The sequence below is a fragment of the Lipotes vexillifer genome, unplaced genomic scaffold (assembly GCF_000442215.2).
Source record: "Lipotes vexillifer unplaced genomic scaffold, Lipotes_vexillifer_v1.1 scaffold2108, whole genome shotgun sequence".
Taxonomy (NCBI): Eukaryota; Metazoa; Chordata; class Mammalia; order Artiodactyla; family Lipotidae; genus Lipotes; species Lipotes vexillifer.
Window position 1 is genome coordinate 116,342 of NW_006778569.1, and position 14,241 is coordinate 130,582.

The following is a 14,241-nucleotide window of genomic DNA, read 5'->3' on the forward strand; positions in this document are numbered from 1 at the left end:
GATCTTCCCGAAACGGGGCACGAACCCGCGTCTCCTGCATCGGCAGGCGGACTCTCAAGCACTGCGCCACCAGGGAAGCCCGAGGAGTGTCTTTTGTATGCTGATGGAGGACTGGCGCCTGGAGGCCCCCATGGCTTTAGGGTGGGCGTGGTCAACAGGAAGAAGCAGAACCATTAGAGGAGTCGTGCTCTCCGTCCCACCTGAGACCTCCAGGAAGGGGAGCAGGCCAGCCCTGAGCAAGTTAATCACCAGTGGCCAGTGACTTAATCAATCATACTGATGTAACGAAACCTCCATAAAATCCCCTCAGTGGTGGGGTTCCTAGGTGAGCTCGTCAAGGTGCTGGGAGCGTGGTGCACCTGGAGAGGGTGTGGAGGTTCTACGCGCCCTCCCTATGCCTTGCCCTACGCATCCCTTCCACCTGGCAGTTCCTGTGTTGTAGCCTTTATAATAAACGGGTGTCGTAAATAAGGTGCTTTCCCGAGTTCTGTGAGCCATTATAGCAAATGATGGACCCTGAGGAGGGGTCGTGGGAACCCCCTATTTATAGCTGTTTGGTCGGAAGTACAGGAGGCCCTGGACTTGGGGCTGGTGCCTGAAGTGGGGCCGTCTTGTGGGGCTGAGCCTTGACCTGCAGGGTCTGCACTAACCCCAGGTAGTTTGTGTCAGAATTGAATTGAGTTGTTGGACACTGGCTGGCGTGTGCAGAGAACAGCAGGTGTGTGGTGGGGAAAACACAACAGAGTACACAATACCCAATTTCAACAGCTATCAACTATGTCCAGTCTTCTCTCCCCTATAACTTCCCACATTTCCAAATCTCCATCCCCTGGGTTTTCTTGTAGCAAATCCCAAGCGTCATAATGTTGACCTGTAAATATTTCAATTAGATGAGTAAAATATGAGGATTTCATTTTTCAGATGATGCCGTCATCATCTCCCCACAAAATGAGCCGTAATCTTTTCATATTATTAGCTATCCAGCCAGTGTTTGTACTTCCCCAGTTGTCTTTAAATATTTTTGTTTGTTTGTTTTTGTTGTTCACAGTTTGCATTGGGATCCAAACAAGGGTTAGCGTTATCCTATACTTGGGTTGGGTGTTTCTTTTACTCTGTATATTCTCTCCGTCTGTTGTATTTTCTTGCAATTATTTCGTCATTTTTAACAGACCAGGCTTTTGTCCTGTAGGATTTCCCTTTCTTGGCATTTAGCATGTTCTCTCTCTTCTATTTCTTGTAAATTGGCAATGAGATTCAGTGGCTTGATCAGATTCAGGCTAGATTTTGGGAGTGCAAGACTGCTTCATAGTCCTGACCCTAACTCCGAGTGGTATTGTGTCCTTCTGTCAGGAAATACATAATGTCTGGTTGTTTATCTTTTTTGTGATGTTTGAATTGTTATTGTGACTTCATATGTTGAATCTTCTCCATCTTTCCTATTTATCACTTTATCTAGAATCCACTTTCAATCCCTTCATTTTTTTAATTTAAAAAAATTTCCTCTTTCCCATCTTCATTTTAAGAAAACTTAAGGGAGTTCCATGATGCTCTAGTGGTTAGGATTCGGCACTTTCACTGCCATGGCCCAGGTTCATTCCCTGGTCAGGGAACTGAAATCCTACAAGCCACATGGTGTGGCCACAAATTTAAAAAAGTGAAAATAAATTTAGGAACTTCCCTGGTGGCACAGTGGTTAATAATCCACCTGCCAATGCAGGGGACATGGATTCGAACCCTGGTCCCGGAAGATCCCACATGCCGTGGAGCAACTAAGCCCGTGTGCCACAACTACTGAGCCCGCGTGCCACAACTACTGAAGGCTGCGCGCCTAGAGCCTGTGCTCCTCAACAAGAAAAGCCACCACAATGAGAAGCCCGCACACCACAATAAAGAGTAGCCCCCACTTGCCGCAGCTAGAGAAGGCCCACACGCAGCAATGAAGACCCAAAGCAGCCATAAATAAATAAATAAATAAATAGATTTTTTTAAGAAAGGAAAAAGTTAAAAAAAACTTTTTTTAAATATAAAAAAACTTTAAGGCATTATCTATTGCACTTATTTGCTTTTGTGTATTGCCAGTTTAGTTTTTATTTCAGAAATTTTGTTTTGTTCTGTTTTACTTTGCTTTCCTGAATTCTTTCATTTCTTCATTAAGCTTTTCTTTTACTAAGTCACCTAATCTCTAAGTATTTCTAATTCTGAGTTCTTTGTTTTTCATAACTTCTGTCATTCTCTTAATTTTTCTTAGCTCATTTAAAATTGGTTTTGTTGGCATTTCTTTTTCAGTTACTGCCATTCTCCCCAGTGTGAGGCTTGTCCTGGTGGCTTCAGTTTATTAGTTATAAGAGTTTATAGGGAGCAGCCCCCAGACCACTCCAGTGCTGTCAGAACTTCCCCACAGATTTTTCAAAAATATATGTTGAGCGGGAGTTCTTCTTGCCCTGCCCTGGTCGGTGCCCCTGGAGCATCCAGGTCATCCCTCAGGTGCCCAAGGCTGAGCAGTGGCATCATTTCGTGTTCCCAGTGAGCCCCTTGGATCCCCACTGTGGTGGTGCATCCAGTGAGCAGCTTTCTTGGGGATCAAGATGCCGTGTGGCTGACAGGGTCTTGGTGCTCCAGCTGGGTGTCAGGCCTGAGCCTCTGAGGTGGGAGAGCCGAGTTTAGGACATTGGACCACCAGAGACCTCCTGGCTCCAGGTAATATCAATCGGCGAGAGCTCTCCCAGAGATCTCCATCTCAAAGCTAAGACCCAGTTCCACTCAACAACCAGCAAGCTCCAATGCTGGACACCCTATGCCAAACAACTAGGAAGACAGGAACACAACCCCACCCATTAGCAGAGAGGCTGCCTAAACTCATACTAAGTTCACGGAAACCCCAAAACACACCACCGGACACGGTCCTGCCCACCAGAAAGACAAGATCCAGCTTCATCCACCAGAACACAGGCACCAGTCCCCTCCACCGGGAAGCCTATACAAGCCACAGAACCAACCTTACCCAGTGGGGGCAGACACCAAAAACAACGGGAACTACGAACCTGCAGCCTGCGATAAGAAAACCCCAAACACAGTAAGTTAAGCAAAATGAGAAGACAGAGAAATATGCAGCAGATGAAGGAGCAAGGTAAAAACCCACCAGACCAAACAAATGAAGAGGAAATAGGCAGTCTACCTGAAAAAAGAATTCAGAATAATGATAGAAAAGATGATCCAAAATCTTGGAAAAAGAATGGAGAAAGTACAAGAAACGTTTAACAAGGACCTAGAAGAACTAAAGAGCAAACAATTATGGACAACACAATAAATGAAATTAAAAATTCTCTAGAAGGAATCAATAGCAGGATAACTGAGGCAGAAGAATGGAAAAGTGCCCTGGAAGATAAAATAGCGGAAATAACTACCACAGAGCAGAATAAAGAAAAAGAATGAAAAGAACTGAGGACAGTCTCAGAGACCTCTGGGACAACATTAAAGGCACCAACATTCGAATTATAGGGGTCCCAGAAGAAGAAGAGAAAAAGAAAGGGCCTGAGAAAATATTTGAAGAGATTATAGTTGAAAACTTCCCTAATATGGGAAAGGAAATAGTCAATCAAGTCCAGGAAGTGCAGAGAGACCCATACAGGATAAATCCAAGGAGAAACATGCCAAGGCACATATTAATCAAACTATCAAAAATTAAATACAAAGAAAAAACTTTTAAAGCAGCAAGGGAAAAGCAACAAATAACATACAAGGGAATCCCCATAAGGTTAACAGCTGATCTGTCAGCAGAAACTCTGCAAGCCAGAAGGGAGTGGCAGGACATATTTAAAGTGATGAAAGGGAAAAACCTACAACCAAGATTACTCTACCCAGCAAGGATCTCATTCAGATTCGACAGAGAAATTAAAACCTTTACAGACAAACAAAAGCTAAGAGAATTCAGCACCACCAAACCAGCTTTACAACAAATGCTAAAGGAACTTCTCTAGGCAGGAAACACAAGAGAAGGAAAAGACCTACCATAACAAACCCAAAACAATTAAGAAAATGGTAATAGGATCATACATATCGATAATTACCTTAAATGTAAGTGGATTAAATCCTCCAACCAAAAGTCACAGACTGGCTGAATGGATACAAAAACTAGACCCATATATATATACTGTCTACAAGAGACCCACTTCAGACCTAGGGACACAGACAGACTGAAAGTGAGGGGATGGAAAAAGATATTCCATGCAAATGGAAATCAAAAGAAAGCTGGAGTAGCAATTCTCATACCAAACAAAATAGAGTTTAAAATAAAGATTATTACAAGAGACAAAGAAGGACACTACATAATGATCAAGGGATCAATCCAAGAAGATATAACAATTGTAAGTATCTATGCACCCAACATAGGGGCCCTCAATACATAAGGCAAATGCTAACAGCCATAAAAGGGGAAATCGACAGTAACACAATAATAGTAGGGGACTTTAATACCCTACTTTCACCAATGGAGAGATCAACCAAAATGAAAATAAATAAGAAAACAGAAGCTTTAAATGATACTTTAAACAAGATGGACTTAGTTGATATTTATAGGACATTCCATCCAAAAATGAGAAAACACTTTCTTCTCAAGTGCTCATGAAACATTTTTCCAGGATAGATCATATCTTGGGTCACAACTCAAGCCTTGGTAAATTTAAGAAAATTGAAATCATATCAAGTATCTTTTCTGACCCCAATGCTATGAGACTAGATATCAGTTACAGGAAAAAAAACTGTAAAAAATACAAACACATGGAGGCTAAATAATACACTACTAAATGACCAAGTGATGACTGAAGAAATCAGAGAGGAAATTAAAAAAAATACCTAGAAGCAAATGACAATGAAAACACAACAGCTCAAAACCTATGGGATGCAGCAAAAGCAGTTCTAAGAGGGAAGCTTATCAATACAATCCTACCGCAAGTAACAAGAAAAATCTCAAATAAACAATCTAACCTTACACCTAAAGCAATTAGAGAAAGAAGAACAAAAAAACCCCAAAGTTAGCAGAAGGAAAGAATTCATAAAGATCAGATCAGAAGTAAATGAAAAAGAAATCAAAGAGATGATAGCAAAGATCAATAAAACTAAAAGCTGGTTCTTTCCAAAGATAAACAAAATTGATAAACCATTAGCCAGACTCATCAAGAAAAGAAGGGAGAAGACTCAAATCAACAGAATTACAAAAAAAGAAAACTACAGGCCAATATCAATGAACAAAATACTAGCAAACAGAATCCAGCAGCACATTAAAAGGATCATACACCGTGATCAAGTGGGGTTTATCCCAGGAACGCAAGGATTCTTCAATATATGAAAATCAATCCATGTGATACACCATATTAACAAATTGAAGGATAAAAACCATATGATAATCTCAATAGATGCAGAAAAAGCTTTTGACAAAATTCAACACCCGTTGATGATAAAAACTCTCCAGAAAGTAAGCATAGAGGGAACTTACCTCAACATAATAAAGGCCACATATGACAAACCTACAGCCAACATTGTTCTCAGTGGTTAAAAACTGAAACCATTTCCACTAAGATCAGGAAAAAGACAAGGTTGCCCATTCTCACCACTGTTATTCAACATAGTTTTTGAAGTCCAAGCCACGGCAGTCAGAGAAGAAAAAGAAATAAAAGGAATACAAATGGGAAAAGAAGAAGTAAGACTGTCACTGTTTGCAGATGACATGATGCTATACATAGAGAATCCTAAAGATGCCACCAGAAAACTACTAGAGCTAATCAATGAATTTGGTAAAGTAGTGGGATACAAAATTAATGCACAGAAATCTCTTGCATTCCTATACACTAATGATGAAAAATCTGAAAGAGAAATTAAGGAAACACTCCCATTTACCACTGCAACAAAAAGAATAAAATACCTAGGAACAAACCTACCTAAACAGACAACAGACCTGTATGCGGAAAACTATGACACTGATGAAAGAAATCAAAGATGATACAAACAGATGGAGAGATATGCTATGTTCTTGGATTGGAAGAATCAACATTGTGAAAATGACTCTACTACCCAAAGCAATCTACAGATTCAGTGCAATCCCTATCAAACTACCAAGGGCATTTTTCACAGAATTAGAACAAAAAATTTTACAATTTGCATGGAAACCCAAAAGACCCCAAATAGCCAAAGCAATCTTAAGAAAGAAAAACAGAACTGGAAGAATCAGGCTCCCTGACTTCAGACTATACTACAAAGCTACAGTAATCAAGACAGTATGGTACTGGCACAAAAACAGAAATATAGATCAATGGAACAGGATAGAAAGCCCAGAGGTAAACCCACGCACATATGGTCACTTTATCTTTGATAAAGGAGGCAAGGATGTACAATGGAGAAAAGACAGCCCCTTCAATAAGTGGTGCTGGGAAAACTGGACAGCTACATGTAAAAGAATGAAATTAGAACACTCCCTAATACCATACACAAAAATAAATTCAAAATGGATTAAAGACCTAAATGTAAGGCCAGACACTATAAAACTCTTAGAGGAAAACATAGGCAGAACACTCTATGACATAAATCAGAGCAAGATCCTTTTTGACCCACCTCCTAGAGAAATGGAAATAAAAACAAAAATAAACAAGTGGGACCTAATGAACCTTAAAAGCTTTTGCACAGCAAAGGAAACCATAAACAAGGTGAAAAGACAACCCTCAGAATGGGAGAAAATATTTGCAGATGAAGCAACTGACAAAGGATTAATCTCCAAAATATACAAGCAGCTCATGCAGCTCAATAGCAAAAAAACAACCCAATCCAAAAATGGGCAGAAGACCTAAATAGACATTTCTCCAAAGAAGATATACAGATTGCCAACAAACACATGAAAGGATGCTCAACATCACTAATCATTAGAGAAATGCAGATCAAAACTACAATGAGGTATCACCTCACACCAGTCAGAATGGCCATTAGCAAAAATTCTACAAACAATAATAAGTGCTGGAGAGGGTGTGGAGGAAAGGGAACCCTCTTGCATTGTTGGTGGGAATGTAAATTGATACAGCCACTATGGAGAACAGTATGGAGGTTCCTTATAAAACTAAAAATAGAACTACCATATGACCCAGCAGTCCCACTACTGGGCATATACCCTGAGAAAACCATAATTCAAAAAGAGACATGTACCACAGTGTTCACTGCAGCACTATTTATGATAGCCAGGACATGGAAGCAACCTAAGTGTCCATCGAAAGATGAATGGATAAAGAAGGTGGGCACATATATACAATGGAATATTACTCAGCCATAAATAGAAATGAAATTGGGCTTCCCTGGTGGTGCAGTGGTTGAGAGTCCGCCTGCCGATGCAGGGGGCATGGGTTTGCGCCCCAGTCTGGGAAGATCCCACATGCCGCGGAGTGGCTCGGCCCGCTGAGCCTGCGTGTCCAGAGCCTGTGCTCCGCAACGGGAGAGGCCACAACAGTGAGAGGCCTGCGTACCGCAAAAAAAAAAAAAAAAAAAAAAAAAAAAAAGAAATGAAATTGAGTTATTTGTAGTGAGGTGGTTGGACCTTGAGTCTGTAATACAGAATGAAGTAAGTCAGAAAGAGAAAACAAATACCATATGCTAACACATATATGGAATAATTAAAAAAAAAAAGGTTCTGAAGAACCATGGGGCAGACAGGAATAAAGATGCAGAATTAGAGAACGGACTTGAGGATACAGGGAGGGGGAAGTGTAAGCTGGGACAAAGTGAGAGAGTGGCATTGACATATATACACTACCAAATGTAAAATAGCTGGTGGGAAGCAGCTGCATACCGCAGGGAGATCAGCTCTGTGCTCTGTGACCACCTAGAGGGGTGAGATAGGGAGGGTGGGAGGGAGATGTAAGAGGGAGGGGATATGGGGATATATCTATATGTATAGCTGATTCACTTTGTTATACAGCAGCCACTAACACAACAATGTAAAGCAATTATACTCCAATAAAAATGTTTTTAGGGCTTCCCTGGTGGCAGCCTGCAGGTCCGGAGCCTGTGCTCCGCCACAGGAGAGGCCACAACAGTGAGAGGCCCGCGTACCGCAAAAAAAAGAAAGAAGTGTTTTTAAAAAAGTAAATTTTAGGGCTTCCCCGGTGGCGCAGTAGTTGAGAGTCCGCCTGCCGATGCAGGGGACACGGGTTCGTGCCCCGGTCTGGGAGGATCCCACGTGCCCCGGTCTGGGAGGATCCCACGTGCCGCGTGAGCCATGGCCGCTGGGCCTGCGCGTCCGGAACCTGTGCCCCGCGGTGGGAGAGGCCACAACAGTGAGAGGCCCGCGTATCGCAAAAAAAAAAAAAAAAGTAAATTTTAATTTAAAAAATGTTGTTGATAAGACTTAATTTTGGAACATTACAGCTTTGAAAAGGCAAGTAGAATGAAATAATCTGGCTCGGTCAGTGTTGGCAGACATGGTTACATGAAGTCATGACGGCTGACTTGGGCGGCAAGTAGCCAGAGTGCCTACAGACTTCCCGTCAACCCAAGTTCCATATCTGCCAACATAGGAGACGTCCCACGCATCAAACAAAAAAGTGATGATACTGGCTGCTTTGGTAAATATAAATCTCTTAGACTACTATGATTTAAAGATGCCAGAATTTAGTGTGATGTGATCTAAGATTACAGTTTTATTTAAAGGCAGAGTCCTTGTTTTTGTAAATCACACTTCAAAATGTTAAAGTAACTTCAGAAAGCAGTCACTTAGGATTCAGACTTACGTCTTGATTTATCAGTCTCCCCATCCTTTTATAACTCCTCTCCATGTCTAAAATACTCTGGTACTAAGATGTATTTAGCAAATATCACTTTATTTTATTTTTTTAATAATAGTAGGACATACTCTTATAGGGCTCTTTTTTTTTTTTTTAATTTGGTTGCACCAGGTCTTAGTTGTGGCAGTGGGCTCCTTAGTTACGGCTTGTGGGCTCAGTTGCGGCAGGCAGGCTCCTTTGTTGCAGCTTGCCGGCTCCTTAGTTGCAGCTCACGGGCTTCTTAGTTGCGGCATGCATGTGGGATCCAGATCCCTGACCAGGGATTGAACCCAGGCCCCCTGCATTGGGAGCACGGAGTCTTATCCACTGTGCCGCCAGGGAAGTCCCCATCACTTTTATTTTTTGAAGAGCACCTTCATATGTGTCCCATGGATACTTACAGTGATTTTTCTCCCCGTTTTCAGACAAGAAAACTACACTTAAGGGGGTGATGTGGCCTCCCAGGCTCACGGGCAGCCTTCTACCACCACTCTTTTCACACATCACGGTCCAGCACACGAGCTGTCTCACAGGGTTTCCTCACCTCAGGGTGACTGCACAGAATGTCCGGTATCTTTGCCCTCGCGTACACTGCTCACCAGCTGCTGTGTGCTCAGGCGGCTCCACCGCTCCTCCTTCACTCGAGAGACTTTCTTCCTGACACCCCGATGCAGGGTTAGGGGTGGCCTGGGAGGCAGCCCAGCAAGAGGGTGGAGGAGGGGAGGCTTGGAAAGAGTGGACACGGGGACATGTGTGGTTGAAAAGAGAGGTGTGTGAGGCAGAGAGAGGCTCCAGAGCAGGGAGAAAAGTGGGGAAGAGAAGGCAATGGTGTGGTTGAGGATTCTGACTTCCATCGCTTTCAACATTTTTGAGAGAGTTACTTTGGGATGGATTCCCCATGGAGATTGGCTGTGTGGGACCCGGTTTGTGGGGGCCACTCTTATCAAAGGCTCAACATTCTTTAGGAGTGAGGGAGCATCACTTTGGTCCTTAGGTCTGTGGTTTGAGGGGATGGTAGTACCATAATTATTAATTTGAACCTTGAGAACCTTGTTAAAGCAGGGAGAAGTGTAACTATTGATTTTTCTTAGAATGATTAAATGATCTTTTTCTCTGTAGTTGCTGACTTTGTAGGGCTGGATCCCAGAATAGCTGCATGGCTTATAGATCCTACTGATGCTGCACCCTCTTTTGAAGATTTAGTGGCAAAATACTTTGGAAACTCCATCACAGTTAAGGTGAACAGCACATATGGAAATTCCTCAAGAAAGACTGTGGTGAGTTGTTTTAAGATGAGGTTTATCAACCTTAATACAACCCAAATTTTCCTCTAGGAACTTCTCCTACTTCATAGACAGTCCAGTAGTAAGAAGAACATTGCTGACGCTCATTTTTACTTATTCAGCAGAAATGCTGTGTACCCTGACGTTGCTGGTAGGGGATACTGAATAAAGATGGGTGATTTCTGTCAACAGTTCCTGGGAGGTGCCATTCACAGCGTGATTCTTCTAAATGGATTCTTTGTGTCAGAGAGTCGCCAGCTCTGTGAGCAGAGAGCTGCTTGTTTATAAATTCTTCATGCTGGTGACACAGCTGCTGTGGCCGAGGCCTAGGAAGGCCTCTCCTCAGTCCCAGCAGGGAGAATTGTAAGACTGCCCAGGTCTGTCTCTCTGACCCCCTCTTTCAAGATGCACCCAGTTGTTAGGAACCACTGTCTGGAGAAGCACGGGTGCTTGCAGCTCTGGAACCTGCCTGGAGCCCAGCAAGAGGGAGACTTGACATGGCCGCACAGCAGGGCCAGAGGAGGCGTCCCAGCGGGAGCAGCGCCGGCCACCATCAGGCCACTCTGTTCAGACTTCCCGGGTGTAAGTTAACAGGCACATGTTAAAAGCACGACTAGGAGGCCACGCAGGAGGCCACGTGAGCCTGCCCTGCGTGCCGGGGCTGAGCTGGGGCTGGTCGCTGCTTGGGGTGCTTGATCCTACAGACCCGCAGTTGAGGAGGGATCTGTGTCAGATAGGGGCTTGGGGTTGGAAATACAGAAACTCACTCTCCCTTAATTTAAAAAGAGATTTGTCAGAGGAATGTGGGGTAGCTCTGAGCCTCAGAGGAAAAGCAGAACCAAGCTTTGGGAAGACAGGCGTCAGGCGGGTCTGGGGACCCAGGCAGCAGGAGCCCGTGGGCCAGGGGCCAGCAATGAGCTGTGATCATTTTCTCTACACGTCACTTTTGTCCAAGATTCAAAGTTTTAGCACTTGGAGTCTCCTTTCCATGACTGTGTCACATGTCCGCCCCTCGGCAGGGCAGGCAGGGTGTGGAGATTGGCAGTCTCCCCAGATCCATGCTGCTGGAGTGGGAACTTCCCCAGACACAAGCCGAGATATCATTGCTGAAGGAGGGAGCTGTCCGCCTCTGTTAGCCCAGGTTTACAGAGGAGAACCCAGGTGCAGAAGGGTTCATGTACACGCACCTTGCCCAAGGTCATGGTTCAGTTCAGAGTTTGGATTTCTGACTCTAAAGTGTAGTTTCTTTCCAGTATACACACGTGCAAGTTAGGGATGGGAGTGGCTGCATGGAACAAAGCACCAGCTCCAGCGGGTGTGTTTTCTCCCTGGCGAGAAGTCGGAGCCCCTCACCCAGGCCGAGCAGCTGCTCCCAGAGCTGTGCGACTCAGTCGCTCCCCGCGCACCGTTGCCTTATGGTCCCACCGGGAAGCTTTGCCCGAGGCCCTCCTCCACATGCCAGGCGGGAAGGAGGCTGCCTGGGATGAACTTCCGCTCGTATCTTGTTAAACAGGGCAGCAATGTGTCTGCTGGAGGTGGAAGGCGGCCCGCTGCTCCGCAGGGTCTCCTGCTGCCCTGGAGCAGTGGTATGAAAGGAGGGGAAAGGAAAGCGCGGTCCGGGTCGAGGAGCAGCAGGGAAGCAGTGAGGACTCATGAGAGTGTGGCTCCTGTCGGGGAGGCGGGAGACCTCAGATGGCGAGAAGGAAGATGACGACCGTGGGGAGACGAGCTGCGGCCAGGCTGAGCGGCGAGGGGCAGGAGCTCCGCCACCGAGCGCGAGCCGTCCTGGGGAAGCCTCGCGGCTCAGCGCTGCCGTCGGGGAGGCGCGTTCAGGCAGCAGGGTGGTGGCCGTCTGCCGGTCACAGCCGACGCGTTCACGTGGACGTGTTCGTGGTGCCTCCCAGCTAGTGGTTCCCGGGAGAGCCAAGACCCGGGATGGCGGCAAGACAAACGTGGGGTGCACAGCCAGCCGCCGATCATCGTGGCGGGGGTGGCGGTGTGTGTGTCTCTAAACTGAGGCCGGGCGCCTGGAGTCTGGGGGGACGTGTGGCAGCGGGAGGGGTGCAGTGGGAACGCAGGGCTCTGCGCAGGGGGGCAGAATTCGACTGACTGTCGGGGCCGCGACTCACCACCGCCCTCTTGGTCAGCTGGACACAGACCCTGTTGGCGCACCTCCCAGGGTCTCTGTGTGTGTCTGGGACAGGGACCGGCGGTGAGGGTGGGCGAGGCACTGGCTCCCAGACGCCCACGGTGGGTAGAGGGGCAAGCCGAGGGGCCAGGTCTGTCTCTACCACCATGCGATCTTTGCACCTTGGGCACTTAGCTTCTTTGTGGGTCATTTCCTGTAAAATGAGGAAAACTGGGTTGGGGAGAAAGTAAGAAAGCGATAGGTAGCTTGAATTTGCCTGAAAAGTATCTTCCGAAGTGTGGGAACTGCTCTGCTTGAGGCGATGGCTGGCGGCACCAGACGTGTGCTCTCTGCCGAGGAAACACTGCCGCTTCCTAGATTGCGATGAACGTTGCTGCCAAATGTGCCTAATGTTTAATTCTTTTGATCTTTTAAAGAATCAGAATGTACATGCGAACCTGAGGGTGCTCTACAGACTTACGATGAGCCTTTGTTCCCAGCTCAAGGCAAGGCATTTCATTGTAACTTCACTGTCCAAGGGCTGTCTTTCGTTCGCAACCATGCTCACAGGAAACAGTACCCTCAGTGTCTTTGTGCAGGAGACGGGGTTCTGAGGCCAAGTGAACCTGCACATCACTCATAGAAGGGCAGTCCAGATGATAAGACCTGAAATTTTTTAAATGTTTTCTATAGGTTGACAACAATTGTAACATTTTTTTGAAGATTCAATTCAATTGGAATGTTTCTAACTCTGCAGTTAACGTAAAAGCTAAGAGTTCATTTCAGTTAGTAGTGATGGACACAGCTCCACTCAGAGTCTCATTGGGAAGCAGAGGTCATTTGAAGGACCTGTCAGGAAGGGTTGAAAGAAGGCGCTGTGAACCACAGCAAGGGCAGGAGTCAGGGGGCCAGAAGGGACGGAGAAGGCTGCAGGGGCAGGCACTGGCTGGAAGCTTTTCCACCCCTGGGCTCAAAGGGCGGGCTGTTACAGGGACCCTGGGAAAGCAGTGGCCCTGCAGGGGGCTGCTGGCCAGGAGCCGGGTGCCGGCAGTGGGGGCTGCTGGGGCCAGAAGCGCACTGTGGGCTGGCGCAGGGGAAACCCGCGTCCCTCTCCTCCTGCCCCGAATGGGCAAAACCAGCCCAAGGGCAGAGAAGGAGCCCAGCTGGTGTGGCCTGGAGGGCGTCTACCCTTCTTCCAGGGCCAAGAGCAGGACAGAGGGTGGGACCTAGGGGCAGCCGGGAAGGTGAGGGCACAGCAGAAGGACAGACAGGCAGAGGGCTCTCAGATGGCAACCCTGATAAAGAGCGTGGGAGGTGATCCGAGTAGGCGAAGGCGGTGCACGTCTCCCCACACTAATTTATAAAGTCTGTGCAAAATCGATGAAAATTCTAGTTAAATTTTTGGGAATTCAGAAAGCCTATTTTGAAATTAAAATGGGAGACTAAAAGTCCACAAATACCTAAATCACACTTAAAAATGAGAAAGATTAAAGAAAAGTGGGAGTGGGACTAGTCCTACCAGGTATTTCTGAATATCTCTACTAGGGCTTGGTAATAAAATAGGATACTTGACAAAAATAGGGATTTTATTAGGAAGGAGGATAGGGGGACCAACCATGCCCACCAGAGGAGTTGCTCAATGAAATTAAGTAGGCTGTTCAGCAAACGCAGGTAGAAATAATAGTTTAAAAGTAACACTGATGTCATTTCTTCCTATGAAACAGGTTTATGGTTTATGGCAACTGTTTTGTACTTTGGAGCTTCCTCTGATACCAGTTTTGGCAGGTAAGGTGTCCTAAAGATGATGCCCAGTCATCCTTCTAGAGAGTTCTTTGTACCTTTTGGGAAGACTGTTTTCTCTTGACTTAGTTTGGGGTGGGCAGTGCATCATATGGGCACCAAAGAGGTAGTGAGCCCTTAACTTTCCCTTTCTTTAACAAGAGGGATTGGACCACGTCACCTCTTGGGCTAGAAAGACTCTAAGGTTCTAACATCTGGGTCACGTGGTATCGCTTCTGTACTGCCTGTTCAGCAG

General features: G+C 45.8%; 1 protein-coding gene across 1 annotated transcript in view; it reads left to right on the plus strand.

Moving 5' to 3' along the window:
- Positions 1–14,241, plus strand: part of LOC103086058 (DNA polymerase nu) — a gene marked incomplete at its 3' end in the record, with an annotated part of 63,932 nt that overhangs the window by 26,199 nt on the left and 23,492 nt on the right. Inside the window, exons 6-8 of the mRNA XM_007451699.1 lie at positions 9,915–10,072; positions 12,644–12,712; positions 13,931–13,991. Of these exons, the coding sequence (XP_007451761.1) occupies positions 9,915–10,072; positions 12,644–12,712; positions 13,931–13,991 (288 nt within the window). The remainder of the gene's footprint in view (positions 1–9,914; positions 10,073–12,643; positions 12,713–13,930; positions 13,992–14,241) is intronic.